Source organism: Ascaphus truei, chromosome 17 (assembly GCF_040206685.1).
Source record: "Ascaphus truei isolate aAscTru1 chromosome 17, aAscTru1.hap1, whole genome shotgun sequence".
Taxonomy (NCBI): domain Eukaryota; kingdom Metazoa; phylum Chordata; class Amphibia; order Anura; family Ascaphidae; genus Ascaphus; species Ascaphus truei.
In genome coordinates, this window is record NC_134499.1 from 12,927,780 (window position 1) to 12,952,995 (window position 25,216).

Below are 25,216 nucleotides of genomic sequence, written 5' to 3' on the forward strand. Positions count from 1 at the left end.
TACTTTGCAGAAATAGAGAAGGCATAGGGAGGATCTGTAGCAAGGATGTCGCAGTTTGCTCCTTTGTGTGGTTAATGAGGTTTTATGCTTCTTTAGACCTGAAGGATTTCGTTTAAATGAAGAGAAGGAAAACCTGTGCTAGTGACAGATGTAAATTTTCATTTATCCTATTGTAATACTGCTCTGAGCAACTCCTCCACTTACAGTACTGCTCCTTTTAAATCTTCAGTGATTGGCATCATAATCACTCTCTATAATTCCTCTCCCCGCCGCTCCTATAACCACTCCCTATAATTCCCCCCACCCATCTGCTCATTCTATAAGTCCTCCCCTATCTACTCCTATAACCACTTTCTATAACTCCGCCCCTAACTGCTCTTATAAATCCTCCCATAACCCTCCCTATAACTCCTCCCCAATCTGCTCCTATAACCGCTCCCTATAACTCCTCCCTTAACTGCTCCCTATAAAACCTCTCCAACTCCTCCTATAAGAGCTCCCTTTAAACTCTCCCTGTACTATAACTCCTCCCCTAACTGCTCTTATAACCTCTCCCTATAACTCCTCCACTAACTGCTCCCATAACTGCTCCCTATAACTCCTCCCCTAACTGCTCCTATAACCGCTCCCTATAACTCCTCACATAACTGTTCCTTTAACCGCTCCCTATAACGCCTTCCATAACTGCTCCCTATAACTCCTCCACTAACTGCTCCCATAACTGCTCCCTATAACTCCTCCCCTAACTGCTCCTATAACCGCTCCCTATAACTCCTCCCATAACTGTTCCTTTAACCGCTCCCTATAACACCTTCTATAACTGCTCCCTAAAACTCCTCCCCTAACTGCTCCCATAAACTGCTCCCTATAACTCCTCCCCTGACTGCTCCCATAACTGCTCCCTATAACTCCTCCCCTAACTGCTCCCATAACTGCTCCCTATAACTCCTCCCCTAACTGCTCCTATATCCGCTCCCTATAACTCCTCCCCTAACTGCTGCTATAATCGCTCCCTATAACTCCTCCCATAACTGCTGCTATAATCACAACCTATAACTCCTCCCCTAACTGCTCCTATAACTCCTCCCCTAACTGCTCCTATAACTCCTCCCCTAACTGCTCCACTAACTGCTCCTATAACCGCTCCCTATAACTCCTGTGTAGACCTCTGTAAAATATTTTGAGATTTCCCATACAAAGTTCCATGAGACCAGCACTGAAAATGCATTCAATATACACAGTATTCTGTTTGCTACAGTACCTGTTTCCTTCATCCATAGAATAACAGGAATAGAATTCCTTTATTGACCCTTGTGTAACCTTATTGATAAACCTTACTGTTCCAAAACACTCAGACCTATGAATCACCCACTTGCTGACAGCAACACGCGGCTTCGCTTCTAAGTGTTGGAAGCTCCAACTCTCACGTGCAAGTAATACAGACCAATTGGTATCAGATCCATGGGGGCCTCCACAGTCCAGCTTTGTCCCCTAAGTTTATCATCAGTACACATAACCACCTACAGGCATATCCCGCTTTAAGGACACTCACTTTAAGTACACTCGCGAGTAAGTACATATCGCCCAATAGTCAAAAGGCAGCTCACGCATGCGCCTGTCAGCACGTCCTGAACAGCAAAGTTGAACTCCCTACCTGCACCGAAGCTGTGCACAAGCGGGAAGACTATAGAGCCTGTTACACATGCCTTATTTACATCAGTTATGCACGTATATGATGATTGCAGTACAGTACATGCATCGATAAGTGGAAAAAAGGTAGTGCTTCACTTTAAGTACATTTTCGCTTTACATACATGCTCCGGTCCCATTGCGTACGTTAATGCGGGGTATGCCTGTATTTGTTTTACTGAAACTAGATGCTAAAGGGGTCTCCTGGGTGCAATACTGGGGCAAAATCTGTGCAAAAGAATGTATCAATGTCAAAACTTCCATTACTTTCAATAGGATTCCCTTTCTTTGATAAATATGGTGCTGTTTTTGCACTTGCTTTTGCTTCAGTTTTGAAACCCGGATACTTTAGTAAATAGATCACACCATTTCTTTCCCCCCCCCCCCCTGCCAACATATCGTATTTACCACGGGCCATGTAAGACCTCTTATATTGTACTGTAATGCTTAACTATGTCAGAGGCGACCAACTCCAGTCTTAAAGGGCTACCAACAGGTCAGGTTTTCAGGATATCCCTGCATCAGCATAGGTTGCTCAATCAGTGGCTCAGTCATAATGACTGAACCACCTGTGCTGAAGCAGGGATATTGTGAAAACCTGGCCTGGTGGTGGCCCTTGAGGTCTGGTGTTGGCCGCCCCTGCACTATGTGATATGCAATATCTACCCAATAGCTCTACCTATGTCACCATCAAACCTTCCTCCTTTCTACATTCTGTACTCTCGCCCTTCCTAGCCACCACTGTCATTGAAACAGGACAAATAGTCAATTACAATATGGTTTTAGGAGGTCCTGCTGCTGGGGGGTTTCGGTTAATTGACTCCAACACTCTGTTTTTTATGAATCAGGTGGGGAAGTACAAGGACCGGAGCCTGCAAATGAAGTATTATGTGTGGCCTCGTTTTGAGCTGTACCCCAATTCGGAGGAACATGAGGACGACCACCTGAGCATCGTCACCCTGGAGGAAGCGCCATTTGTCATTGTCGAAGATGTGGACCCATTGAGTGGCACCTGCATGAGGAACACTGTGCCCTGCCGCAAGCAGATACGCATCGAGTATGACCGGTCTATCGCCTTCTGTCTATCACCTACTCAGTATGCTTTGAAGTTGTCTTCTCCTGGCGTCAGAAGATTGAGGCCCTATTCCAATGAATGGGGCTAAAAGTTTCCCAAAAAGGGGAAAGACGGCTTAAAAGCATATTAAATAGGGACCCTTCTGTCTGGCTCCTAATCACCTTTCAGTGTTTACCAAGATGAAATGAACACATACGGAGAGATTTAATAAGATCTGATGGAGGTCATCACATTGTGATCTTGTGTTAACTGGTTAATGCAGGATCACAGTGCGATAACCAATTAGTGAATCCCAACAGTACTGTAGTTGGCTAAACATTGTCATTTATTATCCGTAAGGTACAACCTAGAGACCCAACAGTTCCCTTCATCATTCAATTGAAACTAAGGTTGCAGGGGGTTCTTTTTATGGAGAAGATTTTGCAGATGCAGCTTATGTCAGTAGCTGGATGTTAAAAAATAAAGGCCAAGCTCCCTACCTGACCATTCAGCACCCAGGATTCAGCCCCTGGCCAGCTCTGTATCTGACCATTCATGGTTATCTCTATCTATTATATTTATATCTCTATCCTTGACCATTCAGCACCCTGGCCAGCTCCCTCCCAGAGTCTCTGTTTAATCCATCCTGCTACTAGATTAAAGTCTCCATGCTACTAAAGGGATTCATACAAACAGACCGCGAATAAAGAGCATTGTGAGCCAGAATGAGACAAAAAAGTAAAGCAAAGGATATGTTTGAGAGCCCACCCCAGGGCATTAATAGGGATTTCCCTCGCATTCTGTATTGACTGAAGCAGCTGGGGTACCTACCTGTTAGAATACTGCACCCTCAAACACACAACCAAAGCTTTAGTGTAGAGCATATAAAAGTGTTAAAGTGCTTCCCCACCTGATTACTCTCTCTGTTAATGTGGGGTCGGTGTCAGGATGAGCAGCTGTTCTCACATCACATAAGTAGCACTGAGTCAATGCACCAAAGTGCAGCACGGCACAGATTGGACAAATTTGGGCAATCACGTCCTTTATTCTATTTTTTATTCATTTGATTGCCTTTTTTCTTTAATGCTTCTAACTTAGAATTGCAAATGTGCCCAGATTGGAAACATGAGGGACTCGTCCACGAAAACGAAGGCTCCCGTGTAAGGGTATTTTGTCGAAAGCTTTTCATTTTCCAAGTCTTTGATGGATTGCTGCTTTAAATAGCTGCTAATGGAGATGGGGGATGCTTCACTGCCTGACATCTGCAGAGATCTTTAAATGCGCCAATCCTTTATCCTTCCTTAAGAAATAAAAATGACCTTTAGCCTGTGTTTCTCACGGTGACTGTCTGAGACGGACAGATCTCAGTGCTCTGAACGAAGCAGTGATGACAGTTACAGACATGCCCTGTGTCATTGGCTGAGATGTTATCATGTCATAAGGCATATGTCAATAAAAAAAAACCGACAAATAGCTTCTGTATAGAATTCAAGGCTATCGCTTGCACAGTGTATCATGTCCTCTACAAAATGTCAGAGAGGTCCCATACAATCCCCCAGCTATTACTATTTTTTGGCTCTAATATTAGGATGAGAAATGTAACCTCCTTCGTTCCAATGATGCTCGCTATATATATATATATATATATATATATATATATATATATATATATATATATATATATATATGAGAACAATAGGCAATCCGTCAGATAAATCAAGATGATGGGTGCAAATCCTGTAGAAAGTAACTTAGGCAATACGATACCGTGTGTGAGACGAATATCAAAAGGCAGCACTTCAATGGATAGTCAAAAAAGTTTGTATTATAAAGACATCATAACCAAATGTATAATATGTAAAATGTATAATACAAACTTTTTTGACCATCCATTGGAGTGCTGCCTTTTGATATTCGTCTCACACACGGTATCGTATTGCCTATATATATATATATATATATATATATATATATATATATATATATATATATATATATATATATATATATATATATATAGTGTGTACATATATATAATCTTTCTCCAAATATATACTGTATATATATATATATATATATATATATATCTATATATATATACATATACATACAATCTCTCTTTAAACGTTATGTATATCATCTGATAATATTTGTGTGCATATACATATATTCAAATCTGCGCATGTGTGTATATATGTGTGTGTGTGTGTGTGTATATATATATATATATATATATATATATATATATATATATATATATATATATTAATATATATATATATATATATATATATATATATATATTAATATATATATAATATGCACATATATAACATATTTTAATCTCCATATGCTATATACAGTATACATATATATATAACCTCTTATCTCTATATTATATATAAATATCTATATATACATTTATATTTGTGTATATATATATATGTATATATACTGTGTATATATATATGTATATATACTGTGTATATATATATAGATATATATATATATCTATATATATATACACACAAATAATTCAGTAAACGTAATCCTGCTAAATAATGTGTATTGTGTTTGTTTATCAGAAATGCAGTAAGAAAATAGAAATAATTGAGAACGTATTTCTGCAATATTATAAGAGATTTTAATATTAAGAGAGAATATATGCCATGTTATAAAACATGTCTGTTTTAAAAGCCTCCATGTTCAACAAAGTAAGATAGAGTTGTCATGGCCATAGGCAGAGATGGAATATAATCAAAAGCAGACAGACAGAATCCACATTACTGTAAGTGTTCATAGGTTGCTATGGCAAGGACCTTTCCCTGAAGGGAATGGAAAGAGACTGCAGGAGGCATGTCAGTCTTCCAGTCCTCATCTTAATCTTGTTCTGATCATTAGGAACCGCACAGAAGAGGGAGGAAACTACATCAAGAGATGCTGCAAGGGCTTCTGCATAGATATCCTGAAGAAAATCGCAAAGAATGTCAAATTCACCTATGATCTGTATCTGGTGACCAACGGCAAGCATGGCAAGAAGATCAATGGGACGTGGAATGGCTTGGTCGGAGAGGTGAGGCTTGATGAACATACTGTATACTGACTAATACATTCCTGGTAGAAGGTACAGGATGGAGGAAGAGATCAGACGCTAGATTGGGAAGGTCTCCGGGGTAGTATAAGGATGTACTTATTCGCTGAAAGAGTAGTGGATCTACTGAACAGACTCCCAGCAAAGGTGTTGGAAGCTAATAATTTAGCACTGTTTATAGAAGCGGTTTCATTCCGCTACTTCTGAACATGTCACACCGTGTGGTTTGGCAATGACAACTTTGGAGCTGTTAGAATAGGACCCATCGTCTGTAGCCTCTGTCCTTATCTCACATGTATCCCAGTGCTTTATCTTTCTCCCCCTTCCCCACTCTAGGTGGTGACCAAACGTGCCTACATGGCTGTAGGATCTCTCACCATCAATGAGGAGCGCTCCGAAGTTGTGGATTTCTCTGTACCTTTCATAGAGACTGGCATTAGCGTCATGGTGTCAAGGAGCAATGGGACAGTCTCTCCCTCTGCATTCCTCGGTAACTTATTAACAGAGGGGAAGGGAGATCCAATACCACATCCCTTATACAGCCCCCTGTTCATTTAAATATCATTGGTAATACTGAAATATTTCGCTACGGTATTTATTTCACTTGACAAATTGAGCATGTATATATCATTTCTCCTCCTCCCTATCTTTTTGTTTCACTGCTACTTCCTTCTCTCAATCTCTCTTCCTTCCATTCCTCCTTTCCGGTCTCACACTCTCTCTCCATTTCTCTATCTCACCCTCTCACTCCTCCCTCACTCTTTACTTCTCCCTCCCTCTGTTCCCCTCTCTCTCTCACACACATTTTTTCTCTCCTTTGCTCTTTCTCTCTTTCTCTCCCCCCCCCCTCTCTATCTCTCTCTCGCGCTCTTCACACCTCTCTTCCCTTATCCCTTCCTTCTTTATCCCATTCTATCCTCAGAGCCGTTCAGTGCCGATGTTTGGGTCATGATGTTCGTGATGCTGCTTATCGTCTCTGCTGTGGCTGTGTTCGTGTTTGAGTATTTCAGCCCGGTGGGGTACAACAGGTGCCTTGCAGACGGCCGAGGTAAGACTATAGTGCTTTGTCTCATAAAGCTATCTTCCCATGTTAGCTATAGTTAATAAGCTTGGTGTATCCAATGTCCTTTCCAGTCCCAATATGACCCCACTCCTAAAAGAACACAGCAACCATCAGTAGACTAAGGCCATATCCATGAAGCAGTGCTACGCTGTAAGGCACGTAATGCTTATTAAGGGGTTCTACAGCTTAGTACTGCTTAATACATGGGCCTTATTGCTTTGTAACAAGTCAGCAACTTGATCATCCCATCCACATGATGCTTTCTGTTTCAGCACTCATTACTCCATCAATATGTCTCATCCAGTCTACTATACAGTGTCTAAATTGCACATATAATACTCTCGATCGGGGGTTAGGGCATACACATATGTTATTTTAGCTTTCCAACTTCCTCCCTTTTTAGAGAGTGGGGTGAGTAAGTGTAGAGCCAATAACCCATTCAGGAATAGCTTCACTCTTAGTTTTGACATGTGTTTACAAAACGTTCCTGCATATTTTGGAAATGTAATGTAAACTGTCGGGTATTTTGCCGTCTTTACTGTCAAGCTTTAACCGTTCTTACCATTTCAACTTGAGTAGAGCTGATGCTCCATTGGACAAGTTCAATCACAGAATATGTCTGAGATGGGGAAATGTGTTGCTAATTTAAAGTGTATAGACCTCACTGAAAGTATTAAATCAACAATCACTTGCTTCACTTTATAGATGAAATCTGATTGCCATTACTGGAGTAAGGAAGATATTTTCTTCCCATTATGAGACATTATTGAGGAATGTTTCACTGGGATTTTCTGTGTGCCTTCCTCTGGATCAGTAGAGCAATAAACATAAGATGAGTATCTCACCCAATTAGAATTTAACGTAGGTTGAACTCAGTGGATAGATGTCTTTTTCCAACTTACAGTAATCTACAGTCTTATGTTGCTATGTTCCTCAGCCCCCATCCATATATTCAATGTATCTGCTTGCTACATCTCTCTATTTAAGGTTTGCCGTTCCATCATTTTCACTTTTCTCTTTGGTTTCTCTCTTGGCGATTTACAGAGCCTGGTGGTCCTTCATTCACCGTAGGAAAAGCCATTTGGCTGCTTTGGGGCCTGGTGTTCAATAACTCTGTGCCTGTGCAGAACCCAAAGGGAACCACCAGCAAGATCATGGTATCGGTCTGGGCCTTCTTTGCTGTCATCTTCCTGGCCAGTTACACAGCCAACCTTGCTGCCTTCATGATCCAAGAGGAGTATGTGGACCAGGTGTCCGGCCTGAGTGATAAAAAGGTATGGGACCAGAAAAGAGAACAAATGAAGGGCCAATAATATTAATAAGAATAAGCAGAATATTAGAACCTCAATGTTTTGGGATATAGCATTTTGGCATTGGGAAAAATAATCACAACAGTCGTTATAGAAAAATAGTCATATTCGTTTAATTGTAATAATATGTTTAAAAAAAGAATGCTGGAGTTTTGAGTTGTATAACCCAAATGTTAGGAGAAATAACAGTTATGATAATGATGAAAGCAAAATAATAAAACAATCATCGGTGTTTTATGCTTTGTAACTGCGGCTTGATTCTGTCATTATGAAGCCGTAATAAACCCTGAAATTTTGCCATCATTTATAATTTCTTAATGCACAAGTACATGCTTTGGTGATTTTTCACTGCATCTGAAACAAACTCTAGAGAAGGTAAAAATTCCCAAGGGGGAAAGGCACTAAAGATTTGGATGGTCGTCAAGCTCCTTGCCAAGGGAACTGGAAGTGACAAAGCGTGAACATGCAGGATAGAGGGCTTCCTAAAAAGGCTCCCGTGAAACCTGACTCATCCCTCAGCCCCAAGAAACGATGCGGACAGACACGGCCTGATGAGACCTTCTGACTCAACGCAGCGGAGACGGCATGGGCTGCCAGATCCAAATCCTTCCTGACAGATCAAAGCAACTTCAGGCTTATCAGCTCATCACTGGAAATGTTGATGCCGCGTAGTTAGGCTGGAAAATGTTGTAAAACGGTTATTTAAGGCAGTCATTTCCAACTAACTCTCATGGAAACCTGGAAACTCTATGTTTTTTATGTTAAGGACCATTGTGGGCAAAAAGTTTAATAGACCTGTCTCAGTCCACGCAAACTGCCACCATACGTAAACTTTCACTCTCCCAAACACAGAAGGAGCCCCCCAATATCCAATGATACGTTGTCACTGCAAAGATTATTAATGGGTTCGAAAGTGGATTAGACATTGCCATGGAAGGCAAGTCCATACATGGCTATTAGTGAGATGGACAAAAAAAACAGGCTCCTCATGTGAGTCATTGTCACCTCCAAATGTTGGCATTAGGGAGTAAATAACTTGAGGTGCGTGTCTTGTTCTCTACTCTCCTAGAAGCTACAGTATCAGTGGTGTGGCTGTTACCTGTAGATGGATGTTTACTGCATTCTACCACTTTGTAGAGCTGGAAGACACCTTGCAGCCCATGCAAGTCAATGAACTGTACAGTATGGTGTCTTCCAGTATCAGAAAATGTCTTCTGGCCGAAGACTGCTTAGTAAATATGGGCTATGACCTTTGGCATGAAGGACCATTTGGTGTGACTCACTGTTGCTACAGTAGTTCTGATGTCCAGTTACACGCAAACAGTGCCTCAACTCAGATAGTACACACAGAACTTAAATCTTTATCAGATTAGAATATACATGTAGAGTTTGTGAACACACACAAAATAAATATGTGACCCTTTGGTCTTTTCAATGAAGATTATGGGGCTTATTCTAGATCAGCCGAGGTGGCCGATCGGGCCATTTCGGCTAATATACCCACTGAAGTCAACCAGCAGATCAGTATCGGTTCCCAGACTGGTTTATACACTATATACTAGTACAGGTAATCTTTGTATTGATCCCTGGTCAGCCTTAGGGGGGCTTATTTAATGTCTGCCATAGGGCCGCTTTCAGAGGAAAATCTCAGTTGACTTCAGTGGGTATATTAGCCTAACCTACCCCGCCCCCCCCCCCCCTATGTCGCCTTGTGTCGGGTCATTCTATCTGCTGGCGATGATCACACATCGCCCAGCAGACGGAGGCACGCGCACGCTGCGTCGTGAAGCCCCCTGTGTGAACGCGGCCTTAGGATCATTAGTCCATCCTTTGGCCAGAGTGTGATGAGCCTGCACACCACAGCAAGGTTAACCCTCCTACACTGCCTGCACATGCTCTCATTACCGCAATATGGGAGGTAAAAGTCTCTCAATAGACTGCTTATCACAGGTATATACATCTCAACCCCGTTATAGCGTGATCCGTTACAACGCAAATCCGCTTATAACGCAATCCAAGCGTGGCTCACAATTTTCGTAATTATGAATACTTTACAACACGATTGTTGGTATCTTAAAGACTAAGTTAAGTTATGGTGAGTAAAAAAAGTGACAAAAACCTGGGTGATAATGGTGAAAGGCGGGGTTGCAGACCTGCCTAAGACATGCAAATGACCATACAGTATATTTGCATTTGCTATATGCTTTGCTGTGGAGGGTTTTTGTCACATTTTTACTCACCATAACTTAACTCAGTATGGTAAACCTCATCCTTTCGCTTCATTGCATAGCCAGTTAACCAACCCCACTCTGATGAGACCCATTAAGGTCAAAACAGCTGTCTGTGGGTGGGTTTTCTGGCTATGCATCTTAACCCTGGCTGTGCTCAAAGCTGTGACCATGCAGCAAGCTTAAGCCTATAGGGAACCATGTATAAAATGGTTTTTGAAGCAAAAAGTGGCACTGTGTGCTCATTTGTATGTCATTTCCCAGAATCCCTTGCTGCAGTGGAAGTGCTGTGTGCTGGGTGATAATGGTGAAAGGCGGGGTTGCAGACCTGCCTAAAACATGCAAATGAGCATACAGTATATTTGCATTTGCTCTAAATATATATATATAAATATACACACACACACACACACACACACAAACTCTGTGCTCATTTGCATGTGATTTCCCAAAATCCCTTGCTGCAGTGGAAGTACTGTATGCTAGGTGAAAGGCAGGGTTGCAGACCTGTCTAAGACATGTGAATGTGCTCACAAGTGATATTATTGATAGATAGATAGATAGATAGATAGATAGATAGATAGATAGATAGATGTTAATATATTTTTTCATTGTATGCAGTATATATGATGGGTGTATGTATACATAGTTGGAAATAAATACACGTTTATTATGATCCCAAGTGATGAAGTATAAATCAATAGAGTTTGTAGTATAATACAACAGCCTAGAACATATTCTACACCGAGTGCGGCCGTGCCTGAGCCTCTGCTTACTCTGCTCCCCTGACAGTGCACTTCAAAGGTATATAGTCAGCATGTCAGTTTAATTGTAGCCAGTCAGAATCAAAGCTCTATCCTGACCAATCAACAGATGCTTTTAGCTACATCATTATGCAAATGGTACTTCCAAGCACTTAACAATAGTTCTCTCCAAATCCTTCATCTGAAGCACATCTCTAAACTACTAATCAGTCTTTACCAGGCACTGGAAAATTCCCAGTCTGCAATAGTCCTAAGGGTCACCTAAGGACACATGTTTAAGCTGACCCTCTTTGTAACTGTACTGCTTGCCATATGAATGCAAATCATAGTAATGTCTAAAAACATATCATATATGACTAATAGCGCTTTTGCCCATTCAAAATAAATTAGTAGCCAGCCACCCTATAGTAAATAAAAGTTGTTCTTACCCCTGCCAGGATGAAGGCCATCCTCGTCATCCTCTTCTGTGTCACCAACATTTACATAAAACCCCAGCTACTGGCCAGTAACCCCTTAATTAACTTAGCGGTTAGTAACCGTTATGCTAATTAAGGGGTTAACACTCCGCCCCATCCGGGAGGCCTAACCACCCACCCTGGTGCAACTACAACCTTTACCCACCTTCTTTGCCACCAACAAACTAGGCACTGCTATTTAAAGCTGCAGTTCAGTCTTTTTTTTTTATTATTTATTTTTTTACTTCAATAGTTTCATGTGTGCAATCTCTAATTACCTAAAGAACTGTATAGCTGCAGGTCAATTCGTTCTCCGTCTATTGATAGGTTGAAATTTGGTGACATATTTTGTGAAGGTATCTGTTTATATTCTGCTTTTCTGACAGTGGAAGCTCATGAATATTCATGAGCACTCCTGCACTGACATGTGCTAGAGGGAGGGCAGGGCTGACAAAGGGGTGTGCCAGGGCTTGTGACAGGACACGAAGGGGCAGTGCCTTAGCAAATGGCTGTTAAAATAGAATACAAGAAAATTGGTCTTTCAAAGTTGTTTTTTTTAAAACAGAAAATGCTAAAAGTATTTTTTCTTACTACAGAATTGATTTATTAAAAAAAAATACACATGCAGGATATTGACTGAACTGCAGCTTTAACCCTTTCATTACCACTAAGGTAATGAGGGTTGCATGTTACTTTATTTTTATTACATAGGATTGAATCCCGGGGTCCCCGGAGCTGAAAGTAATGCGGATCAGCACCGGAGACCCCCGGCTTCAATCCGATGCAGTAAAAATAAAAAAAACTCTGTCTGATTCAAATCGCGGTTCCGCTCTCGCGCTGCCCTTTAGGTGACGATGCGCTTAGAAGTTTAAAGAACCTATAAGAACACAATGTAGGGTGATATTATTAAACAGGATTGGGATCTTGATGAAAGAGTTTACTTTTATACTATATTCACCCCAACACCGTATTCCGCCCCAATATATATATATATATATTTATATATATTGTAACATCCCTGTTTTCACTAACCATTGTTCAGTAATTGTTTAGTACTTTTTATGTCGATTTTTAAAACTTTTGAGTAACTGACAAATCGAAATCTTACTGCTCATAAAGCGTAAAACCCCCGATCGAATCTCACATTAAAGAAGGGGTGTAAAATGTTACTACCTCCAACAACAAGGAGGCAGGAACGCATTCGCTGCCGGCAAAAGGTTCCCTGAACCTATTATTTTTCACTGCATGAGCAAAGGATTGTGGGTATGTTATCTTTAATGAAATCCTAATTTAATTTCAGCTGAATTTCATGCTTTAGTGGAAAGCTGCAGTTTGCTTTTTTTTTAATGAATAATGTATTTTAATCCAAGTAATAACCGTGGCCTAATTTTAAACAATAGCTTGTGAAGATAGACTCTGAAGCCAACCCAGAGTGAGAACCCAAAAGAACTTGGCAGGATTACAAACAGCCATACAAAAGAGCAACTGTGTTATATATTGTGTTATACTGTATGTAACTGTGTTATATTCTATACATTGTGTTATACGGTATGTAACTGTGTTATATTCCATACATTCTGTTATACTGTGTGTACTGTGTTATATTCCATACATTGTGTTACACTGTGTGTAACTGTGTCATATTATATACATTGTGTTATACTGTATGTAACTGTGTTATATTCTATACATTGTGTTATACGGTATGTAACTGTGTTATATTCCATACATTCTGTTTTACTGTGTGTAACTGTGTTATATTCTATACATTGTGTTATACGGTATGTAACTGTGTTATATTCCATACATTCTGTTATACTGTGTGTACCTGTGTTATATTCTATACATTGTGTTATACTGCGTGTAACTGTGTTATATTCCATACATTGTGTTATACTGCGTGTAACTGTGTTATATTCCATACATTGTGTTATACTGCGTGTAACTGTGTTATATTATATACATTGTGTTATACTGTATGTAACTGTGTTATATTCTATACATTGTGTTATAATGTATGTAACTGTGTTATATTCTATACATTGTGTTATACTGTATGTAACTGTGTTATATTCCGTACATTGTGTTATACTGTGTGTACCTGTGTTATATTCTATACATTTTGTTATAGTGTGTGTAACTGTGTTATATTCCATACATTTTGTTATACTGTGTGTACCTGTGTTATATTCTATACATTGTGTTATACTGTGTGTAACTGTGTTATATTCTATACATTGTATTATACTGTATGTAACTGTGTTATATTCCATACATTGTGTTATACTGTGTGTAACTGTGTTATATTCCATACATTGTGTTATACTGTATGTAACTGTGTTATATTCCATACATTGTGTTACACTGTGTGTAACTGTGTTATATTCCATACATTGTGTTATACTGTATGTGACTGTGTTATATTCTATACATTGTGTTATACTGTGTATAACTGTGTTATATACTATACATTGTGTTATACTGTATGTAACTGTTATATTCCAAAAATTGTGTTATACTGTGTGTAACTGTGTTATATTCCATACATTGTGTTATACTCTATGTAACTGTGTTATATTCCATACATTGTGTTATACGGTGTGTAATTGTGTTATATTCCATACATTGTGTTACATTGTGTGTAACTGTGTTATATTCCATACATTGTATTATACTATGTGTAACTGTGTTATATTCCATACATTGTGTTATACGGTGTGTAACTGTGTTATATTCCATACATTTTGTTACATTGTGTGTAACTGGGTTATATTCCATACAATGTGTTATACTGTATGTAACTGTTATATTCCATACATTGTGTTACACTGTGTGTAACTGTGTTATATTCCATACATTGTGTTACACTGTGTGTAACTGTGTTATATTCCATACATTGTGTTACATTGTGTTATATTCCATTCATTGTGTTATACTGTATGTAACTGTGTTATATTCCATACATTGTGTTATACTGTATGTAACTGTGTTATATTTTATACATCGTGTTATACGGTGTGTAACTGTGTTATATTCCATACATTGTGTTACATTGTGTGTAACTGTGTTATAATCTATACATTTTGTTATACTGTGTGTAACTGTTATATTCCATATATTGTGTTATACTGTGTGTAACTGTGTTATATTCCATACATTGTGTTATGCTGTGTGTAACTGTGTTATATTACATAAATTGTGTTACATTGTGTGTAACTGTGTTATATTCCATACATTGTGTTATACTGTGTGTAACTGTTATATGCCTTACATTGTGTTATACTGTGTGTAACTGTGTTATATTCCATACATTGTGTTATGCTGTGTGTAACTGTGTTATATTCTATACATTGTGTTACACTGTGTAACTGTGTTATATTCCATACATTGTGTTATACTGTGTGTAACTGTTATATTCCATGCATTGTGTGTAACTGTGTTATATTCCATAAATTGTGTTACATTGTGTGTAACTGTGTTATATTCTATTCATTGTGTGATACTGTATGTAACTGTGTTATATTACATACATTGTGTTATACTGTGTGTAACTGTTATATTCCATACATTGTGTTATACTGTATGTAACTGTGTTATATTCTATACATTGTGTTACACTGTGTAACTGTGTTATATTCCATACATTGTGTTACACTGTGTGTAACTGTGTTATATTCTATACACTGTGTTATACTGTGTAACTGTGTTATATTCCATACATTGTGTTACATTGTGTGTAACTGTGTTATATTCCATATATTGTGTTATACTGTGTGTAACTGTTATATTCCATACATTGTGTTACACGGTGTGTTACTGTTTTATAGTCCATACATTGTGTTAAATTGTGTGTAACTGTGTTATATTCCATACATTGTGTTACATTGTGCGTAACTGTGTTATATTCTTACCATTGTGTTATACTGTGTGTAACTGTGTTATATTCCATACATTGTGTTATACTGTGTGTAACTGTGTTATATTCCATACATTGTGTTATACTGTATGTAACTGTGCCATATTCCATATATTGTGTTATACTGTGTGTAACTATGCTATATTCTATACATTGTGTTATACTCTGTGTAACTGTGTTATATTCCATACATTGTGTTACATTGTGTGTAACTCTTATATTCCATACATTGTGTTATACTGTGTGTAACTGTTATATTCCATACATTGTGTTACACGGTGTGTTACTGTTTTATATTCCATACATTCTGTTAAATTGTGTGTAACTGTGTTATATTACATACATTGTGCTATACTGTGTTATATTCTATACATTGTGTTATACTGTCTAACTGTGTTATATTCCATACATTGTGTTACATTGTGTGTAACTGTGTTATATTCTTTATATTGTGTTATACTGTGTGTAACTGTGTTATATTCCATACATTGTGTTATACTGTGTGTAACTGTGTTATATTCCATACATTGTGTTATACTGTGTGTAACTGTGTTATATTCCATACATTGTGTTATACTGTGTGTAACTGTTATATTCCATACATTGTGTTACACTGTGTGTAACTGTGTTATATTCTATACATTGTGTTATACTGTGTAACTGTGTTATATTCCATACATTGTGTTACATTGTGTGTAACTGTGTTATATTCCATACATTGTGTTATACTGTGTGTAACTGTTATATTCCATACATTGTGTTACACGGTGTGTTACTGTTTTATATTCCATACATTGTGTTAAATTGTGTGTAACTGTGTTATATTCCATACATTGTGTTATACTGTGTTATATTCTATACATTGTGTTATAATGTGTAACTGTTTTATATTCCATACATTGTGTTACATTATGTGTAACTGTGTTATATTCTTTACATTGTGTTATACTGTGTGTAACTGTGTTATATTCCATACATTGTGTTATACTGTGTGTAACTGTGTTATATTCTATACATTGTGTTATACTGTGTGTAACTGTGTTATATTCCATACATTTTGTTACACTGTGTGTAACTGTGTTATATTCCATACATAGTGCTGTACTGTGTGTACCTGTGTTATATTCTATACATTGTGTTATTCTGTAAGTAACTGTGTTATATTCTATACTGTACATTGTGTTATACTGTGTGTAATTGTTATGTTCCATACATTGTGTTATACTGTGTGTAACTGTTATATTCTATACATTGTGTTATACTGTGTGTAACTGTGTTATATTCCATACATTGTGTTATACTGTATGTAACTGTGTTATATTCCATACATTGTGTTACACTGTATGTAACTGTGTTATACTCCATACATTGTGTTACAGTGTGGTTAACTGTGTTATATTCCATACATTGTGTTATACTGGGTGTAACTGTGTTATACCCCATACATTGTGTTATACTGTGTGTAACTGTGTTATATTCTATACATTGTGTTAATGTATTGTGTTATACTGTATTTAACTGGGTTATATATTGTGTAATACTGTGTTATATTCCATATATTGTGTTATACTGTATGTAACTGTGTTATATTCCATACATTGTGTTACATTGTGTGTAACTGTGTTATATTCTATACATTGTGTTATACTGTATGTAACTGTGTTATATTCCATACATTGTGTTATACTGTGTGTAACTGTGTTATATTCCATACATTGTGTTACATTGTGTGTAACTGTGTTATATTCTATACATTGTGTTATACTGTATGTAACTGTGTTATATTCCATACATTGTGTTATACTGTGCGTAACTGTGTTATATTCCATAAATTGTGTTATACTGTGTATAACTGTGTTATATTCCATACATTGTGTTACACTGTATGTAACTGTGTTATATTCCATACATTGTGTTATACTGTATGTAACTGAGTTATATTCCATACATTGTGTTATACTGTGTGCAACTGTTATATTCCATACATTGTGTCATACTGTGTAACTGTGTTATATTCCATACATTGTGTTATATTCCATACATTGTGTTATACTGTGTGTAACTGTGTTATATTCCATACATTGTGTTATACTGTATGTAAATGTGTTATTTTCCATACATTGTGCTATACTGTACGTAACTGTGTTATATTCCATACATTGTGTTATACTGTATGTAACTGTGTTATTTTCCATACGTTGTGTTATATTGTGTAACTGTGTTATATTCCATACATTGTGTTAAATTGTGTGTAACTGTTATATTCCATACATTGTGTTACATTGTGTGTAACTGTTATATCCCATACATTGTGTTATACTGTGTTTAACTGTGTTATATTCCATACATTGTGTTATATTGTATGTAACTGTGTTATATTCCATACATTGTGTTACATTGTGTGTAACTGTTATATTCCATACATTGTGTTACACTGTGTGTAACTGTGTTATATTCCATACATTGTGTTATACTGTATGTACCTGTGTTATATTCCATACATTGTGTTACATTGTGTGTAACTGTTATATTCCATACATTGTGTTATACTGTATGTAACTGTGTTATATTCCATACATTGTGTTACATTATGTGTAACTGTGTTATATTCCATACATTGTGTTATACTGTATGTAACTGTTATATTCCATACATTGTGTTACATTGTGTGTAACTGTGTTATATTCCATACATTGTTTATACTGTATGTAACTGTGTTATATTCCATACATTGTGTGTAACTGTATTATATTCCATACATTGTGTTATACTGTATGTAACTGTGTTATATTCCATACATTGTGTTACATTGTGTGTAACTGTTATATTCCATACATTGTGTTACACTGTGTGTAACAGTGTTATATTCCATACATTGTGTTATACTGTATGTAACTGTGTTATATTCCATACATTGTGTTACATTGTGGGTAACTGTTATATTCCACACATTGTGTTATACTGTATGTAACTGTGTTATATTCCATACATTGTGTTACATTGTGGGTAACTGTTATATTCCACACATTGTGTTATACTGTATGTAACTGTGTTATATTCCATACATTGTGTTACATTGTGTGTAACTGTTATATTCCATACATTGTGTTATACTGTATGTAACTGTGTTATATTCCATACATTGTGTTACATTGTGTGTAACTGTGTTAGATTCCATACATTGTGTTATACTGTATGTAACTGTGTTATATTCCATACATTGTGTTACATTGTGTGTAACTGTGTTATATTCCATACATTGTGTTATACTGTATATAACTGTGTTATATTCCATACATTGTGTTACATTGTGTGTAACTGTTATATTCCATACATTGTGTCACACTGTGTGTAACTGTGTTATATTCCATACATTGTGTTACATTGTGTGTAACTGTTATATTCCATACATTGTGTTATACTGTGTGTTACTGTGTTATATTCCATACATTGTGTTATACTGTGTGTTACTGTGTTATATTCCATACTAGCTGAGAGACCCGGCGTTGCCCGGGATATAATTTTGGGGGGGCGTACGACAGGGTTAGGCTTCCCCCCCCCCCTTGACAGCTAGGTGGGTGACTGAGTTGACTGAGTGTGTGGGTGACTGGGTGGGTGTGTGACACTTGACTGAGTGGGTGGGTGACTGAGTGGGTGGGTGACTTTGGGTCGGTTTGACTTTGGGTCGGTGGGTGGGTGACTTTGGGTCGGTGGGTGGGTGACTTTGGGTCGGTTTGACTTTGGGTCGGTGGGTGTGTGACTTTGGGTCGGTGGGTGTGTGACTTTGGGTCGGTGGGTGGGTGACTTTGGGTCGGTTTGACTTTGGGTCAGTGGGTGGGTGACTTTGGGTCAGTGGGTGACTTTGGGTCGGTGGTTGGGTGGGTGAGTTGGGTCGGTGGGTGGGTGAGTGGGAGACTGACTGGGTGGGTGAGTGGGAGACTGACTGGGTGGGTGAGTGGGAGACTGACTGGGTGGGTGAATGGGTGACTGGGTGGGTGGGTGACTGACTGGGTGGGTGAGTGACTGACTGGGTGGGTGAGTGGGTGACTGGGTGGGTGAGTGGGTGACTGACTGGGTGGGTGAGTGGGTGACTGACTGGGTGGGTGAGTGGGTGACTGACTGGGTGGGTGAGTGGGTGACTGACTGGGTGGGTGAGTGGGTGACTGACTGGGTGGGTGAGTGGGTGACTGGGTGGGTGAGTGGGTGACTGACTGACTGAATGGGTGGGTGACTGGGTGACTGACTGAATGGGTGACTGACTGAATGGGTGACTGGGTGACTGAATGGGTGGGTAACTGAGTGGGTGACTGAGTGGGTGGGTGACTGGGTGAAAGTGGGTGACTGGGTGAAAGTGACTGGGTGGGTGACTGGGTGGGTGTGTGGGTGGGTGACTGAGTGGGTGACTGAGTGAGTGGGTGACTGAGTGAGTGGGTGACTGAGTGGGTGGGTGACTGAGTGGGTGGGTGGGTGACTGGGTGAAAGTGGGTGACTGGGTGAAAGTGACTGGGTGGGTGACTGGGTGGGTGTGTGGGTGACTGAGTGGGTGACTGGGTGGGTGTGTGGGTGGGTGACTGAGTGGGTGACTGAGTGAGTGGGTGGGTGACTGAGTGAGTGGGTGGGTGACTGAGTGGGTGGGTGACTGAGTGAGTGGGTGGGTGACTAAGTGATTTTTTGGGTGACTAAGTGAGTGGGTGGGTGGGTTACTGAGTGGGTGGGTGACTGAGTGGGTGGGTGACTGAGTGGGTGGGTGACTGAGTGAGTGACTGAGTGGGTGACTGAGTGAGTGACTGAGTGGGTGACTGAGTGGGTGAAAGTGACTGGGTGGGTGTGTGGGTGACTGGGTGACAGTGCGTGGGTGGGAGACGGTGTGTGACTTACCTTGACCCCGTGGCATCTGGCTGGGGCAGGAGGTGAGTTCGGGAAGCTGGGGGGGGGCAAGAGTGGCAGGTGTCCCGCGCCGCGCTTCCCCTCTCCGGTAGCGTCACACGTGATGGGGAGTCCCGCGCCGCGCTTCCCCTCTCCGGTAGCGGCGCACGTGAGGGGGAGTCCCGCGCCGCGCTTCCCCTCTCCGGTAGCGGCGCACGTGAGGGGGAGTCCCGCGCCGCGCTTCCCCTCTCCGGTAGCGGCGCACGTGAGGGGGAGTCCCGCGCCGCGCTTCCCCTCTCCGGTAGCGGCGCACGTGATGGGGAGTCCCGCGCCGCTTCCCCTCTCCAGTAGCGGCGCACGTGATGGGGAGTCCCGCAACGCTTCCCCTCTCCGGTATCGGCGCACGTGATGGGGAGTCCCGCGCCGCTTCCCCTCTCCGGTAGCGGCGCACGTGAGGGGGAGAGCAGGAGGGCCGCGCCGTGAGGGGGGAAGAGCCTGGAGTTTGCTGCTGAGCAGCAGGGCCGCGCTTCCTCCGCGGCGCACGGTGAGGGTGATGGTGCGGCTGGGGATGTTGCGGAGCGTGGGGATTTGGGTGAGGTGGGGAGGGGGGAGAGAGTGAGGGGCACCGGGAGAGTGAGGGGCACCGGGAGAGGAGGGGCACCGGGAGAGGAGGGGGGGGGGTGGAAGGTGAGCTGCGGTCCAACTGACGGGGGAGAGTGTGTGTCCCTGTGTGTGTGTGTCCCTGTGTGTCCTTTGGCCCGTCACTCCGCCTCAGGCCAATGAGAGGTGTGCGGGGGCGGACCAAGGGACCAATGAGATTTCCCCTAGGGACACCGGACATCCAGGCAGGCAGGCTGGCATGCATGCATGCAGGCAGGCAGGCAAACATACAGTGCTTTCACTAATATAGTATAAGATATTGTGTTACACTGTGTGTTACTGTGTTATATTCCATACATTGTGTTATCATTATAAGACTCCCAGGTAAATGGCATTCCTCCCTGTTAATGGCATTATGCCACCTACTGTAGTACCAAAGGTAACTAATGGCTGTGGTATGCTGAATGAGGTGACCCTCACTCTCAGTTAGTGACGTTCAATGCTGCTGTTAATAAATACAGTATATTGAAACATAATTGAACATAACATAAATTAATAACACCAGGTATAGAAGTGTATTGAATTTTGTTTAAATAATACTGTATGTGACACATAAGCTCATATAGGTGTGCAGGGTATCTTTTTCTTGCACAAACAAAAATAAAGCAACATATATATATACACTCACACACACTTAGCCAGCTCAAAACCCATACCCACAGTATGATATATTTATATATTTAATTGTGCCAACTGGAGCGCTGCTGGGAAAGTGACCTCAAATATACTGTACAGCAGTAAACAAAATAATGTGTCTTACTGAATATGCATTGGGGCTTCTTTGTTTATATATATATATATATATATATATATATATATATATATATATATATATATATATAATATATATATATTTATTCCCCCCATTCCTCATACATGGGTCTGCTCTACTAGCTGTCTCAATTATTGGACAGTTTATTGGAAACCGTGCATTATTTCTGCGTTCACACATAGTCACCTAAACGAACCTCCTCAAAATGTTCTCTCAACCATTTTCAGTTTCAGAGACCCAACGACTTCTCCCCAGCCTTCCGATTCGGGACGGTTCCCAACGGCAGCACAGAAAGGAACATCCGTAACAATTACCCGGAGATGCACTCGTACATGGTGAAGTTCAACCAGAAATCCGTGCATGAGTCTCTCCATTCTCTGAAAACAGGGTAAGCTTCCACCATGGCGGTGACGTGTCAAGTAGACTGATCTGCTCACGGCTTCTTACATCTGCCGCTGAGCAATAGATGTTAACCACCTCAGACTTGGCGGATTGAATTGACGCAACTCTGCTCCATTATGTTGACGCAAACACCGATACATCTAATTACATGGACCTCCCCTAACCGTTTCACAACCACTTCCCAAATCCCTAATCGATGCAAAGGACCTTTCAAGCAAGATTGACACAGAGTGAAATTGAGGCAAGTTGTGCCAATTCCAACACATGTTTCTGTTTTGAATGATTATTTTTGAAGAGTTTCAGAAGTGTAGGGAACTATGTTTCAGGGCATTTTTGGAGCAAAGTTCAGTAGATGCAAAGAGTGTCATTTTCAGCTGTTGTACCAAGGTACTTTGCTCCAATGTTTCAATGTGTGGGTCAACCTGAGATTTGGGGAGTGTCATTAGGAGATGCACACAGCTTCTCTGTGTATCTGCATTGATAAGCATGAGTGGTGAAGACTACAATGGATCATCTATTATTTTAAAACCAAAGCTTTTAAAGGACTATTTATGTTAAGTCTGCAGACTAGAAAATTGTTGCAAAGATGAGCAAAAAAACGCATCAGATTTATGAAAGAACAAACTGCAATAAAACAATATGATATTTTCCTAGATTAATCTGTTGTATTGGGGTTTTTTGCAACAGTTTTGCAATAAGAAGACTCTGTTGAGTAACCCCCTTAGCCTCTACTTTGTGATGGTTTTAAGCCTTGTTCCTATTGACTTTACAGGAAGTTGGATGCCTTTATCTATGATGCTGCTGTTCTTAACTACATGGCTGGGAGAGATGAAGGATGCAAGCTGGTGACCATTGGAAGCGGGAAAGTCTTTGCATCAACTGGGTATGGAATCGCTCTCCAGAAGGACTCGGGTTGGAAAAGACAAGTTGATCTGGCAATTCTGCAGCTATTTGGTGATGGTACGTACATCTCTACGACTCACATATGACTTAGGCCAAGATGCACAGAACTCCGCTAGGTCAAAATTTATAACAGGTGTTATTTTCCCAGAGCGTAACAGATCCTCACAGCTGATTATATGCAAAAACAAGGGCTGTTAGGGCCCTCATTAGAATATGGATAATGCGACTGTAGCCAGCTAACGCTGGGATAACATACCCCGGTGCTGGCTGCCAGTACCGCTGGCAACATGCTTACCTTCATGGCTGCAAATGGGTTAATACAAATCTTTTTTCCCTGCTCCCCCCCTGCCCTCTGTCCCCCTCTTTTTCCCGCCCCCCCCCCCTGCTTACCTTGGTTCTGACGTCCTGGCGTCATGACTTCACGTTGCCACAGAAACGCGATGTCCCATTACCCCGCGGCTTCATTTGATGCCGCATTGCCATGGCGACGCGTCACCAGGAGCGTTTGAGCCAAGGTAAGGAGAAGTTTAAAGAGGCCTTGCAGCTCCCCCGGCATTCATTTAAATGCCTTCGGGAAGCGCGCGGGGCCTCTGTAAATACCGCGCCCCCCGCAGCGAATCTCGCGCCCCCCACTTTGCGCCCCCCTAGGTTAATACATAGGTCATGGCTTAATTTCTTGACTTACTGTAGTCCAGAGTAATCACTTGGCTTTCTATAATGCTAAGGCAATACAGTGGGCCACTTCAGGACCCTGGACAAGGCCAAAAGAATTGCAGTGACTCAAAACACCTAACACCAGGTTTAGCTGACCTAAAAAAATTGCATTAAGTCTGGCGTTAACTTTAACGGGTGGCTGTGGATATGCGTTGAGGTCTTTCACAACTCTTTTGCATATCATTATAACTACCGGTCGTTAACGACGGTCTGCCTTAGCAATGACAGGCTTTAATGCAAATCTTCTGAGCATTGAGGATTCCTGTTAGCACATAACAATTCTCTAACTGATGTGAGTGCCTCGTCAGTGAGGTAACTGAGTCCTGTGAATCTTGGGCTATATATTGGGCTATAAAGACTTTGTAGGAAAAGAGTGATAGTCCTCCTTTGCAATTAATAGCATTTGTTGCATAGACACTAAGTCCCTGCTCAAAAGATATTGTTACTAATTGTTATTACAGTCAAGATCAGTGTTTCTCAACCTGGGTTCCGTGACACCCCAGGATCAAAAGGATGCCCCGTGTGTTTGTGTAGCAGCCTGTCCTGTGCTTGTGTGTGTGTGTGTGTGTGTGTGTGTGTAGTAGCCTGTCCTGTGTGTGTATAACAGTCTGTCATGTGTATGTATGTGTGTGTGTGTGTGTGTAACAGTCTGCCGTGTGTGTGTGTGTGTGTGTTTGAAGCAGTCTGTCCTGTGTGTTTATGTAGCAGTCTGTCCTGTAAGTGTGTATGTGTGTGTGTAGCAGTCTGTCATGTGTGTGTAGAAATCTGTCCTGTATGTGTGTATATGTGTGTTGCAGTCTGTCCTGTGTGTATGTAGCAGTCTGTCCTGTGTGTGTGTGTGTGTGTGTGTGTGTGTGTGTGTGTGTGTGTGTGTGTGTGTGTGTGTGTGTGTGTGTGTGTGTGTGTGTGTGTGTGTGTGTGTAGTCTGTCCTGTGTGTGTGTGTGTAGCAGACTGTCCGGTGTGTGTAGCTGTTTGCACTATTGTAGGGCTTCCTTGGCAACTCAACATTATGAATAGGGGGGCGCGAGAGAAGAAAGGTTGAGATCCACTGGCTAACTATTGATGGCCGATATATAAACAGTATCTTGCCCAAGGTCACCTGGAGTTTCCAGTGAAATTCAAAACAGAGTTTCTCTCTACAAAGTCTGTAATTTTAATGGTTAATCCAATCTTAATAACAAATAACCAGATACATGTGAAGTTAGGACTATAGCTCATGTGGATTTACAGATCTTGGGCCTCATGCAGAGAGCATCGTTATTTCAAAACTCGCCATTTTTTGTTCAATTTCGTGCAGAAAACGGCAGAAAATGGCGAGTTCCGAAAAA

The 25,216-nt window shown here is 40.5% G+C and overlaps 1 protein-coding gene across 1 annotated transcript in view; it reads left to right on the forward strand.

The window, feature by feature from the left end:
* Positions 1 to 25,216, forward strand: part of GRIN2B (glutamate ionotropic receptor NMDA type subunit 2B) — a 375,272-nt gene that overhangs the window by 327,029 nt on the left and 23,027 nt on the right. The window contains exons 6-12 of the mRNA XM_075573972.1: positions 2,538 to 2,746; positions 5,645 to 5,816; positions 6,171 to 6,324; positions 6,757 to 6,882; positions 7,942 to 8,171; positions 22,096 to 22,256; positions 23,043 to 23,230. Of these exons, the coding sequence (XP_075430087.1) occupies positions 2,538 to 2,746; positions 5,645 to 5,816; positions 6,171 to 6,324; positions 6,757 to 6,882; positions 7,942 to 8,171; positions 22,096 to 22,256; positions 23,043 to 23,230 (1,240 nt within the window). The remainder of the gene's footprint in view (positions 1 to 2,537; positions 2,747 to 5,644; positions 5,817 to 6,170; positions 6,325 to 6,756; positions 6,883 to 7,941; positions 8,172 to 22,095; positions 22,257 to 23,042; positions 23,231 to 25,216) is intronic.